Source organism: Dermacentor variabilis, chromosome 4 (genome assembly GCF_050947875.1).
Source record: "Dermacentor variabilis isolate Ectoservices chromosome 4, ASM5094787v1, whole genome shotgun sequence".
Classification (NCBI taxonomy): Eukaryota; Metazoa; Arthropoda; class Arachnida; order Ixodida; family Ixodidae; genus Dermacentor; species Dermacentor variabilis.
The window spans coordinates 126,476,641-126,494,622 of record NC_134571.1 but is presented as its reverse complement, the minus strand read 5'-3'; the positions used below and the strand labels follow the sequence as shown (position 1 = coordinate 126,494,622).

Below are 17,982 nucleotides of genomic sequence, written 5' to 3'. Positions count from 1 at the left end.
CATCGGCAGTGTGGGCAAAGGAGGAAAATTTCGACAGACTCTATATAATGATGCGATTTTTTTTTTTTTTTCTGGCAGCAGGATCACGTATTGAGGCGGCCAAGTTTCAACAGCTACATAATTGCAAATATTATTATTCGAAGCTGCAAGAACGAATAAGAAAAGCAACGCCAACGCAATCATCTGCTCATATATTGACTGCACTGTGCCTATTTGTTTACAAACATGAATTGTGTCCATGTACTCTTCCAAGAATGCCGGCTGCGGCGGCTATTTTTACGACACACAGAACTCGCGTCTTCGTGAAGATCACTGCCGCGGGCGCACCGGCAGACAGTGGCTTCGTTTGTGCGGGGGGCAACGCACGCGACTCGAGACTAGTTTGTCCTCGCGGAGCAGACGAAAACGACGAGCGGCGACGCTTAACCATTGTTGTCGACCCCCTTCGTCAATTTAATAGCTCGCCATAGCGCGCTGCAGTGACGAAGATGGCGAGACTACAGCCGCGAAAGCTGAAACGACGACGTATACACCGACAATAGCTAACTATAAGCACTTCCGTCCCTATGTACAGCACGGAAGCCCGTTTTCGCAACGCATGCGCAGTAGATGGCGAGGCCTCGGTAGCCTCGTTATAACCGTTCTGACCTCGGGCGTTCTCTAGCCGCCTGGTGGCCACTTACGCACGCACGCCGTGTAGCTGCAACGCCCCAGGTCTTGTCCAAGTTTCGTCCAAGTTTTTTTTTTCTTTTTTTTTTTTTTTAATGTATGCCACATCACAAAGCACGCGTTTTCTCTCCTCCAGGCGTGCACCGTACGAGAGTCGCTGCGCTCCTACACAGCCGCACGCACCCCCAGCTTCCAACTGCGGTACGCTCGCTCATTATAAACAGAGACGAGCTGGGTCACGCAGACAAACCGAGACACAATGCGTGGCCACCACTGCCAGGGACCACCGCCAAGTCGAGCGTAATGACGCGAATGTAAAAGCACGCGTATACGTCCCCGGAATCCGGGGTCCAGTATTGCGCATACACTCCAGGCATGCATGCCGCAAAGCATGTAGACAGCTGTCTTCGAGTCACCCGGTACATCACAGAGTGCGCGCCTGCATACGCATGCATCGCACGGCAGGGCAAGTTTCAATACTCGGCGCTGCTCCCGGAGCCAGGAGAGAGGACAGATCAGGTTAATGCGACAAAGCACGCATATGCCCCGCTTCTGTTACGCGGGCGGCAGCAGTATACGCCACTCGGCTGGCCAGAAAAATCACCAGTAAACCGCGCTCCCTTGTAAGAAAAGGAAAAGGGAGGGATACCGGGCTCTGAAGCTTCGTGCAGGACCCCACACGGAGCTCGCACGCGATACGCGTCAGGCCTTCCTGCCGCTTGACGCGTGCAGACACGGCACTTTACTTGGGTGTACGCACGGCAACGACTCCCATTAGATCCGCCCGATGGTGACTAATGAAGAAAGGGGGCGTATACCCGCGTCGCGCGCCGATAGCTTGCCGAGACATACCGGGCTAAGGAAATCACGAGGGAGCGCACGCTCTTTTGCATGCGTGCTCTGCGGGCATTCCTACATGAAAATACACAGAGAGCCGACCTGTGCGTAAGAACATATATTACACCAGGCTATCACGCGTTGCGCGGAGTATACTGGTTGATGTTCTCCAGCACGGAATTTTTTTTTTTTTTTAAGTGGCCGCCAGCTGGGTCTCGCCTCCAACGTATCGTCGCGACAGACATTCGCGTGGAATTCAAATGAGCGCCACCGTAAACAAGCAACGAGCGTTCCGAGTTCTCGTATCCGCCTCCGAGGTTACAGAGAGCGCCAAGCTCGTTCGAAATGTGACGGACGGGTGAAACGGCCGTCTATATACAGAACGCGGCGCGATTTCGTAACCGGTACGTCACGCACTCCGCGGGATGGAAATTATCCCGCGTCATTGCAACGCAACGCTCGCGCTGTACGGAGCTATACAGCTTGGCGAGTTCGTGCCGTAGTCACTTTTCCGCGCGAAATCGTATTTTGTTTGTGGGGGCGATGATACGGTCTCTCAGTCGCGCAACCTCCAGGTACACGCTGCTACAGCACTAAAACCCTACGCCGGAAACAAGATGCCCGGTGCCCCGCCCCCGCGAGATAGAAGCACGTAAGGCACGGCAGGATGCGCACGTATACATATATGCACGTGCGCTCTGTACATATATATACTATAGATACACGTCGGCAGGAGTCGTTGACTCTGCTTGCATGTTGCTGCTGCCCCGGACAAACGAAAGCGAACACGCTAGTGAGGAGAGAGAGAGAGAATAAGGTACGTGCGAAAGGCGAACTCGAGAGAGAGAGAGAGAGAGAGAGAGAGAGAGAGGACGAGGCTTCCCGTGGCGATCCGTGAACGCAGCGGTGGGTCTGCGCGCGGCCGATGTAATAGGGCCGCCGGCGCGACAGACAGATTGCGCGATATACGCGGCCGTACATACAGCATCCGCATGTACACAATGATGAGCGCCAGACCGAAGAGGAGCAGGACGTCGCAGGCTGCCTTGCACGGCGAATGCGCGACCGTATGTCGCGGATGGCTGCGGCCTTTACTCGTGGAACGAACGCCGGTCGTATGTACGTGTGTACGCGTACACGGTTCGTGACACACGACAACGACACCGCGGAGCGGGGGACAGGCGCCACGAGTGACGTTGCCAGCCGAGTGTCGTGTGTGTACAGGTGCGCTTTAAGAAGCCACCTACCTGACCGACGGGGACAGCGGATCGGACGTTGTGTAATTGCATCGGCCGCGTGGTGTTTCGGTTGGCAGATGAAAAAATATATATGCGAAGCCCGACGAATCTGTGTCGCGCGACGGGCGGTGTCCGGAGCCAATGACACAGTCCAAGGATGATGACCCAGCGAATTCTCGATCTATATATAGCGTAACCCCGTGTTGAATCCAGTATAGACAGAGCTCGCTATTTCTCTGCATTCTCAAGTAAAATCTAGTGAAGGTCAAATGAACGAAGATTGCGATGAGTGTCATTTCGGCGACAAGCGTAACATTTGAGCGTAAGAAGACTTGTTGGTATACACAAGCCGCATCAGACTTCACTGTAGGTTTCCTATGTAGATACGTCTGTGTTCCAAGAGGTTCTAACGGGCTTCTTTGACGCACGTGCGTTTCCCTGAAAAAGATCAGAAAGCACGCAGAAGTTTCATATACGCGACTGACCGAAAGCTGCGTTCGCGTGCGTTTGATTGTACGGGTGCGCTCTTATAGATATCGTCTGTTTTAACCAGCGCGAGGATACATCCATCCGACCTTCGTGCAGCTCACAGCAAACGGGGCTCCTCAATCTGTAAAAACATATCTCGCTAAGTACTCAACTATACATAGCTGTGCACGGCCGTGGTTTCTTCCACGAGACTATATGCACTGCTGTACTGTTCGCAAATAAGCCTCGGCAACACGATGAAAGATCGCGTTCGGACTTCCGCGTACTCGCTCAGAGTCTGTTTCGCCGTTGGTCGAGGTGGACAGGCGAACGTGATTTCTATGCCGCTTGTATACACGCGGCCACGTGAGAGATTGCCTGGTTTCTCTCTCGCGTCACTGCCGCCATCTTCGAGACCCGGGCTACCTCGATGACGCATATGGGGAACACGAACAAGATCGAGAAAGGAACAAGTACGGAATAGAGAAACGGAGAGAACGGTCCGAAGACACGTGTAATAGATCCGCGTCGTTTTCGGCGTGTTGAGTGACAACAGGAAGAGGGGGAGAGCGGTTGCAACCTGCCCGCGGGCGGCCCATGCGAGGAGGTGCCTAGCCCCGCCGAGATATCCGGAGGGACGAAGAAATGGAAGGGGCGCCGTTCGGCTTGCTCGCAGGTATACGTGTATGCTGTAAATATACGCGGCCGGCTCTGGTACTACCAGACATTTGCGTGACCAGGGATTTACGAGACGACAGGCGTGGACGACAACGGCCTCGCAGCTATACGTAATACATAGAAACTTACGGCGTGACTTTTCTTCTTTCGCGTTTTTTTTTCCCTTCCTTTTGTATAGCCCCATTCGTTTCGCTCCCTCTCCCGAACCTCCGATTCTATTTTTTTACTTCCTTTTTTTATTTTGCGTCTGAGCCTGATTATGATAGATGGGACAAACAAAGCGCTCGATCCTCGGAAAAGGAAAATCGAGCTCCTTCAATAAGAATGAGTAGTAAGTAGCCCGAGCTATATACGCATACGCGCAGTGCGCGAAAGAGGACGTCACGGCGGTTCGTGGCTCTGACTCAGCATTCTGACTTTTCAACTGCCCGCCTCGCGGCCCCCTACGTAGGTGTTCGGTTTCTTTCTTCAAGAAGGAATCACGGACCGGTGAGGGGAGGGGGAGGCCCCGCCGGTCCACTAAATTGGCTTCCTTCGGAATTCGTTGGAGCGACCCGCGCGGCTTTCTCGCTTGAGCGGACGTCGCTCGGCAGGTCGTCAATAGCAAGGACAAGACGAGATGGGAAACACTGGGTGGAGAGGAGGATAGAGGAGGTGGAGGATGCGACTTCTTCTCACACGGGGGGGAGGGGCGCCAGCAATATCGCCCTCCTCCCTGCCTTCTCCGCGCGTGTGCTTTAGCCACGTGCCTTCTCTCCATTTTTTTTTTGTCTTATATGACGTCGTCGTAGTGCGTTTTTCTTGGCAAGACTATTCTTTTGTTTTCCGGTTCCGCCGCCACGCGGATGTCTCGGATTCTTCCGCTCCTCTCGCGCAAAGACGAGAGGAATGTCTGTACACGCGAGCGCGGGGGCGGCCGGTTTTCGACGGAGCCAGACGATATTCTTCTATCTTTCTCTTTACTTCTCTCTTTCTTTTCTTTCTTTCTTTCTTAAAGATGGAAACTGAGGCATGGAGCTGTTGTGACGGGGGCAGGACGCTACCGGGTCGGGGGCGGCGGCTCTAGGATTTCGCAGCTGCGGGCGGCGGATTAGCGGGCGCGCACACACGGGCAGGAGGGGCGAAAATTTACGACTGGCAGGCGTGAAATTCTAGACGCTCCGCCGCGGGCACCCGTGGGCCATATAGACTCCAGAGTCCACGCTCGGAGGAATGGGAAGGGGGGAGGGAGAGTGGTAGGGGGGGCGGGGGCGAGATGCCGAAAACGTATGACACCGTTCGCACGTGACGTGTGAACGCCGTTTGTGCCCAAGCGGGCGTCCGTTTCCTGCACCGTACCGCCCGTTGCGCCTGCGGCGAAGATACCACCTCCCTCCCTCCTTGTCTGCCTCCCCCACCGTAGTGCGAAGTCCTCCGGGGCCGCCCAACGACTTCTCGGCCCGTGACGGGAAATCTGAACCCATACCGAGCGCGGACGCCGCACCCGAACATCCGAGTGGAGGCTTGTCTTTTTCGAAGCCTTAGTATTTTCTGCTTCGCTGTCCAGCAAGGAAACTGGACACGAGCCTTGCAACCTCCGCCATATTTATTATGCAGAAACAGGCAAGGGAAATGGTGTCATACAGGTGTTTGTTGCAGTGATGCATACGCATCACTGCCCAGAACGAAGGTTTTGAACAAGGTTATGCTGTCGTCGCCGTCTTTTCAAACAACCTGATAGGCCTGCTCTTGGTCAATAGCAATAACTGTTCGGTAGCAGTAGTAAAGTCGAAAACATTTTCAACGGGAGACATCAAAACGGCTGCCTTGCTATAAGGTCGTCATTAGACGTAATATCGCGCAGGAATAAAACGCGGACGGTCCTGTATAAGCTCAATTATCCTCCTTTCCTGCTTCGCGAGGGCGATTCGTTGCTCGTTAGTTTGCCCAAATAATGGCGGCAGCGGTAGTGGTTCAAACGAAGACGAAGTGCCAGCTGCACACACGGAGGCTTGTCTCTCGCGCGTCGTTTCATCAAGAGGGCCCAGGCCTACCTTTTCCCATATCGAAAGACACGCGAAATTGCGCTTATCACGAAAAGAAGAAGAAGAAAAAAAAAGACTACATCGACGTCAGCTCAGGAAACAGCATAACGGCAAAGTCAGGTTTACGGTTACGAAAACGGTGCATTCCGACGTGCGATCGCGGCGCACGGCCTTCCTCCCTCTCGATTCTCGTCTCACTCGCACCGGCCGACGCAGCCAGTAACTTTCGCCGCGCTGCACGCAGTCGTCGAGACAAAGTATACATACAGGAGGGAAGGGAGCCAAAGGCGCGTCGAAGCCGCGCACCGTCAGCGACGACTGGCCTTGAAAGGCGAAGCGCTCAATCGACGAAAAGGAAAAGTGATCAGCGCCGAAGGAGATTGAGTAGGCAGCGAGAGAGAGAGAGACAGAGCAAGGCAAGGCAGGCAAGCAAAGCCGGGCACGAGAAGGAATCTGCCAGCTCTACTCGGGAACAGCCCGACAGACTCGAAAAGGGGCGAGCAAGCAACTGAGCAAGGAAGAGAAATAAGGTCTAGATACAAGACGAAGACACATACGAGCGAGCCGTCGAGCCGGCGCAAATGAGAACGAAGATGTCATCAGGCGGCGCTGTCTGCTCGACTATACAGAGCGTCTCCGTCGGTCCTATAGAAAGGGCGGTGGCAGGGGGGGGGGGGCAGGGGGAGGCAGGGGGGGGGCAGGGGGAGGCAGGGGGGACGAAACAAAAGCGGGCTGCGGGGCTGACTACTTCGAGAGAGCAAGTCGTGAATCGGAAAAGAAGAAAATACAAAACGGAAGATAACAAACCGTGGACATGGTGGTGCACGGAGGGGCGTGGGAAGAAACGAACGAGGTTGCCTCGGTGGCAGCCATCCGAACGAAGCGCCGAGAGAGCACGGGAGGAGGCCCGGCTCGGGTTCGATTAAAACGCTCTTGCGGCAACAGCTTTGTCCTTCCGCGCAGGATTGGAAAAAGAGAAAAAGAAACGCATGCAAGGAAGCAGAAGAACGTTCAGGGGAAGGACAGCATTGCGCGCCGAGATAAACTCTCTCTCTCTCTCTCTCTCTCTCTCTCTCTCTCTCTCTCTCTCTCTCTCTCTCTACGAAAGGCGACGACGACTGTTTGCCTGCTGTCGAAGAAGGAGCGAACGGCAGGACAGGGATCGACACGAGTTACGAGTTGTTTTCGGTGCTCTTGATTTGGCTCAAAGCTTTTTGGGGTTTTTTTTTTCTTGTCCTCATGCCGGTACATTACACGGTTAATAAAGATCGGGGAGGGGGGGTATCGATTCGTTTTCGTTAAGGAACACACAGGGAGCGATCGTTTAGCGACAGGAGAAAGCGGTAGACACCGTTAACGTAAGACGCTTGCCGCCAGAGAGGTCTGCCTCGATGCGAACATCCCTTTCACAAGCTTAACTGTCCTGTATTCCTGACGCCGCACTTCACGTATATAGAAATCTAACGGTTACTTTCGATACTTATACCGCGAATGAGAAAGAGGCGGGTGACTACGGCTGGGTTAGTGCGCGTTTGGCAGAGAATGCCAAGATATCAGTAGCAGATATCCTGTAACAGCGTACTATGATCGCGTTCTGTCAAAATTCACATAATTAAGGGGCAGAACCATATAGGTTAATAAAGAGGTTTTGAAAAAAGAACAGAGAAAGCTCAAGAGAAAGCAACGATATATGGAGTTAAAAGAAAAAAAGTATGTTCTGTACATCATGAAACAGATGAGTAGCAACTTTCACTAAAGAATAGGCCTTGGTGATATTCGATGTGAAGTTGGGAGAGCGAAGTTTGGCTTCGGCGGGACGTACGTAATGCACAGTGCACACAACTCGGCGATCTGTTAGAACGACAGAAGGGACAGAAAGGTATGAGATGAGCAGAGACTGTGGGAGCAAGCAGTCAAGTGAAGTGAGAAGATCAAGCATACCATGGATACACATATACGGTATATTGCGGTGTATATCTGCGGTGTGTATAGCGCAAGGCATAGATAACTGACAAACTTTGGGAAGGAGGGACCTCTGCCCTGCACTGGATATTACTGGACTCCTAATGATGACGATAATCGCTCATGAAACATTAAGGAAAAAGGACGACATCACTGCGACGAGCTACAGTGTTGCCTCCTTATGTTGCCCCGAGACGAGAGACGAGACATCTGCGAGCAATAAAAAAAAAAAAAAGTTGCCAGTCGCACGCTGTGTGGTCATGACACAGCAGTCTGTAAAGCTATCTGAATCCCGGGCGACGTATCATATATACGAAATCGCATTTATATATGACGCGACTAGCTGGGTTAGATTTCGATCGCATGTCGTTTATCTCTTATACTGAGCGCGCACGTTCCCTTGGGGGCACGAAAAACTGTTTCGGGCGTTCCGGAAACGCCTCGCAGCTTTTCGAACATCAGCAACGACTGCGGTTGCATGCAACGGGGCCGACGTTGGTTGGCGGTCTTTTCGAGCCAAACCCACGAATCTCTATAAGAGAATACGTGGGAAGAAAAAAAAGGAAACAAAACACAGAGACAGACGGAACGACCGCAACGTCACGACACGTCCGCCTCGGACGTGTACACAAGTCCAAGAACGTGCGGCTGGCGACCTCATCATCATCGTCATCGTGGTCCTCGACGCAGTGTGGTCACGGTCACGCACTGACACTCGAGTGCTTCCTCCGGAAGAAAAGAAAGAAATGGGGAGAAAAAAAGAAAAGGAAGCTAGGGGTGCAAGCAAAAGAAGCCGCGTGCTGTGCGAACCGTTGCATAGCTGCGGGTATTATTTCCCTCGTCATTTCCCGCCCCATCTTTTCTTTTTTCTTTTTCTCCACGTATTCCGCTTCAAATGGAAACACGGAGCGGTCGACCGCGCGCAATCGTGCCACCGCGGTGGACGAGTTTACCTATTTCATTCCCGTTTCCTACACAACGCCGTAAAAAGAAGAAGAAAAAAAAATCACCCGGAAACCGCAATCCCCTATATACACACGAGCGCATGCAGGCCTATAGATGTGGGCCGCCGCTGTTCTCCGCGAAGGAGGCGTCGGCGTCGGAAGCGCTGGCCGGACGTGCGTAGTACTCCGACAGCACCGAGCGATGTTACGTGTCCCTGTCGTGACTGTAAAGACCGCCATTAAACCGGAAAAGATGACGCGCTATAGCCGCTTTTTTTTTTTTTTTTTTTTACGCGAATGACGGCGCTGTATGTAACATCGCTCGCCGAGTGCCTCTTTGAGGTCTCTCATATGGTATCGACGCTACTGCCGATTGCATGCGACCGAGGCAGGACAGGAAATAACAACAACAAAAAAAAAAAAGAGTACACCACGGGCTATATGCAAGCACGAGTCGGGTAAAATGCAGGGAGTGTCGTGCTAAAGAAGAAGAAAGAAAGAAAGAAGCAGCAATCAACGTTGCCGTGAAGTCGGAACGCACGGAAGATATGCAGTCACGCAGCATTCACGCGTTCTTTTTTTTTTTTTTTTTTTTTTTTTGTGGCTCCCGGACACGTATTCGCCCGTGCTATAGCTCCGTTATTCGCTGTGGTCGTTGTCGATGTTTTCTCGACGGATGGCCGCGGGACCAGGTTGTTCTCGTCTCCGCAACAACGGGATCTGATGTTACACAATGACGGAACACTGCGTATACGTGGCATACACACATGCGGGCGTGTTCGTGAGCGGGATACAGAGACTGCTGTTTCCGCAATCTATACATATCGCCGTGAACTCCCATTCTTACGCGTCAATTCCGTTCGCAAGCAAACAACAATGACCGGACCCTCCCCGCTGTACGTCACTGTTGCGTGCGTTGTATATAGTGCACAGAACAGAATAAACTTACAGATCGCACACCGTGAGCCGACTGACACATACGGACCAAGTTCAGTGACATTGCTCGTAGATCTGTTGCATTTCCAACTCTGCGGATTCAGTAGCATACCAATAGCATAATAGCTCAGGACATAATAAAGAGAATAGAAGACGCAAGTGGTTTCAGTATGCAAGCCGCTTGCGTACCCTAAACTAAAGCTCTCGAATGTCATGGAATGATAACGTCACGGTATGTGTAACCCTCTTAACTGAGACGGCACATACACTGTATACGTCCCATTGTTAAAGGTAACACCCAGCCATAGACAATATAACTGGAACGTTTCTGCGCCTTCATCGCGAAGCTCTAGCTGATGTAATCAACTGAACCATGAATTCGTATATTTAAAGAAAATTATGCTGCGGCCCGTTAGGCCAGTCTCAGCGATAATCGACGGCAGAATACTATACAACTGCGAGTTCCCTTTAACAGTGGACCATGTTTTACATAGAGGCAAGGACGCGTTGCTGCCCAATTAACTCAAAACCTAAAGGCAAGTTTAGCTAGACACACACAATCCGACAAAAAAGAAAAAAAATAGCACAGCGGTGCGTCCCTCTCCACTCGGTCTCCATCCTACGCAGTCTACGGCGAAGACAGCCGGAGTACAACGCGGCGACCGGCGCGGTCGTACGTTTCCATCTTTTCGCATACGCCAGCAAAGCTAACTGTCAGCCGCAGAGAGCACAGTGCTGTCACAGGCTTTCCGTCCTCCTCCCCCCCGCCCCCCCTATCACATACTCACGTACTCTGTCCCACCGAATTCCGTGCAGCGCAGCGGAAGTTACAGACGGGCCGATAGCGCCAGCCAGTGGCAGCCACGCAATCAAGAACAAGGACGTCCTATTTTCCCCCAAGTGCGCGGCGCGCGCTGGCCAGTTATTTGTCCTGTGTACAGAGCTGCTCTATCCTTGGCAATAGCAAGTGGAGTCTCTCGGTGGTGAGAATTGAGAACCCACTGCTCGCTGGTATAGTAATCCATCGGGGCATGGAACCCACGGTTCAACCGACGGCGCGCAAGCGAGTGCATCGACGGCATGCAGAACCCAGTGGGCGAGACATGCAAACTCGCACTATAGTGAACCGCAGCTGCTGAGACAGGGTCTATATATATATATATATATATATATATATATATATATATATATATATATATATATATATATGCGAACTGAACCGGCCCGTCTACACACTTTATTGCTTTTCTTGATCATTCCTTTTTGTGCTTGCGTAAGGAGCCATTAACCGCTCACCGGGTGCTCCCTTCAGAGCTCCGCGAATGGTCACGCCGCGCCAGACGTTCGGCCAAGGGAGTTTTACGGCCGCAATGCGTGTATAGCGCGCGAACGGCACGGTGTTCCGAAACGCGCTCAGCGCTAGGTCTGTACTAGGGGCACCAGCGTGTTATCGCCATAGCTGAGCGGCAAGACGTCGTCAGCGCCGAGGAGGCAACGACAAAATAAATGATTAACAAAACGAAGAGAGCAATATCGTTGCCCGTGTCCGCGGCCTACGCACGCAACACACGTGTATATATATAGCTCAGGCGCTTCGTTGCGAACAAGCGCGCAGTCGCGTTTTTTCTTTTTTTTTGAAAATACAAACCGCGCTGCATCCGTTTCAAGCACAGTCACGCCGCATAACCATAACCATCAAGGCAGCGAGGGCCTAAGGGACTACAATGTCGACACAACGCCTTCTGCTATAGAGATAACTACACACAATGCCGACGTCGTAACGTTGACGGTTAACCGCTCGTTTATATGGTGACCACGTATGCGGTGGTCTCTTTCTCGGTTTAGAAGAACGTATACCCTGCACGGGAGACATTTTCGGGAAATAACGCCTGTTGGCAGATATATGAGCGGAAATAATCGTAATAAAACAATCCGTTCCAAAAAAAGTACCGGGGAAACAGAAAAACATACCTGCAGCATGCCCTGGGCGTTAGTATACTGACGTTAAAGTTCAAATATGCACGCGTGAAGAAAGACAGATCTCTTATAAAGGGAACGAAAATGTACAATACACCGGTTATATTTTCCCGGTTACGCACGTGCGCATGTGCTGTATAGAATACGTGGGAGACGGCAGTCTTTCGCCCCAGGCATGGATTCTAGGATTATGTGCTCTTACAGCACCGTATACGTTGCCGCTTGCTTCACGAATATGCTCTTTTCAAACAAGGTGCAAACGGGCTATTGCCGAAAAAAAAAAAGAAAAAACAGTGCCCATTTCGACGGCGTCGCGTTAAAGCGCCAGCGCATGAGCACCGACTGCTCTGCAGGCGACACAGCTATAGCGGAGAGGGATGTACTATACACGCCATAACGCACGATTCACGGTTGACGCTCATCTCTCGAGGAACACACTTTCTTCCTCCTTTTCCGAGCTAGAAGAACGCGAAAACAGCGCTATACGCTTTCGAGAAGGAATGTGCTACACAGGTTTGCGCATCGCTTTGTATACAGGTGTGCGGCGTTTCCTTTTTTTACTTCCTTTATACAAGGGATGTGCTTTCTCTTGTCTCGATTTCTCTCTTAAATTTCGTCCTTTCTGTGTGTATATTCACGACGCGCTTTTATGGAGCGAGCTCCATTCTCCGGTCGTTTCGCGTGTCAAATAATTCACACCCAACCGTTTTGTAGTTCGATCGCATTGAGGCATCGAATGATGCAAGCCGACTGTCTCGCCTCCCCCTTCTCTCTATTTATTTATTTATTTCGATCGATGACGGCCTTCTCGAGCTCCTACAGCAGATAGATATTTATAGACAGATAGAGAGAAAAGGAAAAGGAAGTCGGCGAACATACTTCAGGAGCATTATTTCACACAGCCGTTCCTCCTAGTACCACGACGCGTAGTAGGCTGTCCGTAGCCTCCGAGATCGCAACGGCGAAAGGTGCGACCGTGCAATCTCGGAGGACGCGACTTGAAGATCACGCACTGCCGTTACACTCGGTGACCAACCGAAGAATTCCCTGCCTCTGTCGATGCACTGCAAATCTCCACTGCATCTGCCTTCCGTGCGTTCGTGTTATACAAAATGTAGTTCCGGAGCCAAGCCAAAGCCGTTCATCCCGACCGGCCACCATACTTGCTCAACTGGAGTCGGGAACTACATTTCCGATCCTTTTTGACCTCTATGCGGGAGGCGGAGCTTGACAATTATGTAATGAAAACGAGGGAAAGTAACTGACTGGCACGTCTATACGAAAATTCTGATTGTGTTGGACAGCGCTGCATGTACTGAATTGTTAGGTTGTCACCGACCGCAGCATAAAAGACGACCCGCACTCACCCTGACTTTTAGGAGGGGTATCTGTTGGCACGATGTCCTCTGCTTGTCTTGCTGCTGAAAAGAGGTAAGAACGAAGGACACCTATTAGACGAAGGCGGTCTTTCGGCGAAAATACGAGAAGTGCGCTTAGGCAGAACGGCAATGACGCATTTCGAGCAAAACTCAACTCAATGGACTTCAGAAAAATGTAGTACGTTACTATCGGAGAGCAACCGCATGTCTCCAGAAACTGTGGCATCCATTTCAAAATCTGCGATCGCAAGTCTGTCTCTGAACAGGTAGCGGTAATCATAAAATCAAAGCATAAGCGCGCCAAGCAAATCGGAGAGGCTCTTGAGAATTCCAAAATGAAAAGTATGTGCCGTGTACTGTCGATTGCGGTAGCGGACACAAAACTAAAGCATTCACCTTCGTCACAACACATTTGGAACGCGATGTGAAAACGTTCGTTCCGTTCATCACGAATGTAAATTACATTTCACTGTACTTTCGTTCGGATTATTTCTCTTCCGAAAGCAGCGGCAGTTGAACTTAATGTTTCTCGTTCCGTACTTTGTGTTCGTCATTGTTTCGCTCTATATTAACAGAAGAAATCTATTACGCTAGAATTGTTCGTAAGCACAAATAAATACCAGCCGATCCTGACGCTGGAAAGTGGATACATTGTAATGCATGAGGCCGACCATCACTTACAAATGAAAAGATTGGTGAATTCGGCCCCTGATTCGCTGTTAGCGAGTCTAAGCCGCAGCAGCCAACAACCACCCCATATAATCACCGGCATACCGATGTCCTCCGAAATTCGCAGTACGTCATCTCGGATCTCTGAGTCGACGCGCGCAATCACACGACGAAGCCGGTGAGGGAAACAAGAGTCGATTCTTCCAGAGGAGCTGATTCCACAGATCGCGGCGACGACGCGAGAGAGGCGACGTGCCACAATGGGGCCGGCCCGCGCTTCTTTCGCCGCAGTTCCCGCCTGGGTGTGTTTCAATCTCAGCGCCTCGGTCGGTGCGAATCCGCCCGCCCGCCTCATTCGCTCGGACACAGTGAATCATCCCGCCCCGAAGCGAGACTTGTCATCTGCGACCCGTCGTCATCCGCCGTTTTATTCTTTCTTCTTTCAGTCTGCCTTCGTGTCTTCTATATCTCTTCTTCCTTTTTTTCTTTCTTTTCTCTTTCTCTCTCGTCATCATCATCTCCGGGGAGGAAGACCACCGAGAGACTCTCGGTAGAGGTGCACGAGGACTTGCGCTGCAAGTCCCGCTGCGGTCGCTGGCTTGCGCGCTGGCAACGCGAACAAGAGGATGCGAAGTTGCATAGGCGGCCGGTTGGTTCGAGCGGCTGCATGGGCGGGGGCTTCCATCACGAGCTTTCCTTTTTTTTTTTCTCAGTGCAGAAGAGAAAGAAATGGAACGGCGAGAAGGAATCGTTATACGACGGGCCGCAAGGGCGGAGGTACCGAAAAGTGTTCGCCGTGCGGCCTGCCCGTTCAGCGCGGCGTGTGCATAGAAAACGCGCGCGCACGCACGCACGCACGCAGCGTATATAAGTAAACGTACTACATACAGGCGCATACACGCGTTTCTGCCTATGCCACAACAGCCATCGCCGCCGACACGCGGACGCCCGCCCGCCTTGTCCTCCTCTCATTCCTTCCTCCCTCTCGCACTCTTTCTTTCAGCTTGGCGCGTTTCCTGCCACACTCTCGAAGAGACAGGTAATCGTCCTGTCCTCTCCCTCTCTCTCCGCAACATATTCCGTCCGCGGCGAAGATGACCCCGTCTTTGTGCGCGTCTCTCGCCCGCTCGCTGGCTCGTTCCTCTAGCGCTATACATTTTCTTTCTTTTTTCGAAGTCGAGAAGAAAAGCCGCGGTGGTAGGTCGCGTTGTGTATATAATGACGCTGACGCACCTCCATGATCGCGCTCGGTTTGAAAAGAAGGGAAAACCGGCTGGCGGGGGGGGGGGGCCGCCAACCGACCCCCAGACCACCGCAAAACGCCAGCCGACGTGGAGATGCCACCGGCGACGATGCGACGACGCCAACGCGCGTCCATCTGGCGCTCGGGCGACGCCGCCGACCGAAGCGACTTCGCGAAGCGCGAACCGAGCCGACGCCCCGCTTTAGCGCAGCGCGTTCGTGGTTACGCCCGCGCGCGACGGTCGCGCGCTTTTGTTCGCGCAAGAGCGTTACGGCTGCGGCAAGGGCAACTCCCGAAGCCTCCGAGATGAGCGCGAGAAATAAAGAAATCGAGAACGACGGACGGGGGAGGCGGAGCTCGTGGGAACACGCGGGGAAGAAGACGGAGCGGTCGCGGCCCACGCGATCTGTCCGCTGGTGCGTGTGTGTATATACACTGCCAACCTGTTGCTGCTCCTTGTCTAAAGGCGCACAGATGGCGAGGTCGCTCGGTGCTCTTTGGAGAAGCAAAAGCCGACGGGTCGCAAACGGCCTGCCTGCCTGCTGCTGAGGCGGAGATGGAGACGCTCTAAAGTTTTACACAACGGGCGATCACGCCCAAATAAATGACGCCTATGCCCTCCCTTTCTTTTTTTTTTTTTTTTTTTTTGGGCGTTGCATGCGGCGTTACGTGCGCGACGGGCGGGCGGCGGAATGGCCTTTCTCTGCGGTGTGCAACGTCCCGAATCGAGCGTAAGCGCGACGCAGAAAGGCCTGGCAATAGCTTATTGCTTTGTATTTTTTATTTCTTTTTCCGTTGCTTCCTTTCATATTTTTGGTGGGCTCGCCTTAGTGCGTGGGCAGTTGCCGTCTAATATTTATAACCATACAAGACTCGCAATGCTGTTCCCCGGGTGGCGAAGATGGGATGCAGTCGGCGCGTATTTCTGTGAGGCAGCACTGACAGTAGAAATATGGCGTGTTTCAAGAGTTACGGCGTGAGCACACATGCGAAGTGGTGAGCCGGGTGCAGCTATATACAAATCACGACCGTCAGTGATTGCGCGAACACTTCGTTCGGAACCAAAGAACAACAAACGCGAGGACTTGTCGCATCAACCCCATATATGGGGTTCAGAACATCGCCGTTCGTCACCGGCAAAAAGCTTCGACACGAGGAACCAATGGTACGACCGACATCCTTAGCGCGAACGTCTGATGAGTGCAAGGCGTAGACATCATGAGTAAGCTCGCACCAATTAAATGAAACGAATGAATAAAAGTCGTTGGGCTTCACGCGCCAAAAAAAAAAAAAACGACGATATGATTATGAGACACGCCGTACATTGCAATTGGGATTAACTTTCACCACCTGAGGTTCTTTAACGTGCACCCAAATCTAAGTCTACATAAGAGTAGCTTTAATTATTATTCTATTTCGCCCTGCAGCAACTCGAGCCACGTACACGCCAAGTGTAACACGATATAACGTCAAAGAAACGCGATATCCCGACAAAGCTGACAAGCACGCCCAGTTCATGTTACAAAGAAGCTGGAAGAAGAAGACCCCCCCCCCCAAAGAAAAAAAAGGAAAGAACGTAACTGTATACACGCTCGGACGGCGATGAAGGACTGTCCTCCCCGTTGCACGCTGCGGGAGGAACAAGGGCGACCATTGTCTCTTCGAGTTAGCCCACACAGGGGCACCCGGCACTTACCGCAGATAACACAACGGGCTCCACATACACGCGCAGCGCCTTGAGTCCTTGCGGTATTATCGTGGCCCATTACACGCCTGTTCCCGTCCCAAGGACTCCGGGAGTTGCGGTGCCATGTCCCATAGAAGCAGACACGCAAACATTGCGCGGTCGGTCGGGCTTGTTAGCGGGAACACGATGTCAAGTTGACCTCCGCCGCGAGGGACTGCGTTTTAGGAGGTCAGCACCGTCCGATATACGGTTGCGTTTTGAAAGAGCGAGGGGCTCGCGATTCCGTGGACAGTGCTCGGTGGGGCGGATGCCAGCAGCCATAGAGCTTTCTACTGAAATCACTAGATGGAACTCTGGTGCTACGAGCGTTCAGCTATATCGCGGGAATGATGGTTAGAACTCAGTACAAGGATTCGTAAAAGGAGTAAAAGAACAGGGAGAGAGCATAGCAGAGGTGATAGAATAGAGAAGATGAAACATTTACGTACATAACACAGAGCGACTATAGGTAAAGGTTATTCGCAGAAATGGAAGCCCCATAAGCTGCGAGGGACACCTGGGAAAGTGGAGCCTTACAATTCGCCCATCACAGTCCTTCCGTTCTTCAGTTTCCGCGCCGCGAAGTACACACCATAAGAACAGAGAATGCTGCATCACTGTACAAGATACAGAGAGGCGTATACAGTTTGAAAGCACGCAGTGTTACACTGTAAAAAAAGAAAAAAAAAGCTATCTCTACTTCCCCTCTACACGCAATGCTGCCCGATAACTCGATCGACGAGGATTCTGCGTGTACCGCATGCAGGAAACACTGACTCTACATACCGGCACGTATATCGCATACAGGCGCGTTAGATAAAGTTCGAATTACACGCGCCGACGAGCTTGCATATCGCTATTCACGCGCGTGCATTCATTGTTCACAGCGCGCCGGCGTAGCAATGTTGTGTCACCCCCTCCCCCGTTGATAACACTCCCTAGAGTATTGAGAGGCTGTTGGTTGTGCGCGCCACCCCTCAGTGTTAACCCGTTGACCACGACAGAAATAACCTCTGCAGCGCGACGATAACGAGAGAAGAAAGAAAGAAAGAAAAAGAAAGATGGAAAATATAAAAAAAAAACAAAGCAAAGGAGTCGTTCGTATAGCCCTTTGGTAGCAACACACTATAAGTGCTACCGAACAAACGACGCGACGCAGCAAACGCAAACCCGATGTTTCGCGGAGAACTCGCTCCGAGAGCACACGTACGCGCCCACATTAGAACTGCGTG

At 52.1% G+C, this 17,982-nt stretch overlaps 1 protein-coding gene across 7 annotated transcripts in view; it reads right to left on the bottom strand.

Moving 5' to 3' along the window:
* LOC142579726 (uncharacterized) overlaps nucleotides 1-17,982 on the bottom strand; it is a 460,731-nt gene that overhangs the window by 83,962 nt on the left and 358,787 nt on the right. For 5 of the 7 annotated variants that reach the window (XM_075690223.1, XM_075690224.1, XM_075690225.1 and 2 more), the window contains one exon: nucleotides 13,101-13,154. In XM_075690223.1, coding sequence (XP_075546338.1) covers nucleotides 13,101-13,154 — 54 coding nt within the window. The remainder of the gene's footprint in view (nucleotides 1-13,100; nucleotides 13,155-17,982) is intronic. The other 2 variants (XM_075690227.1, XM_075690229.1) reach the window with 1 other exon arrangement.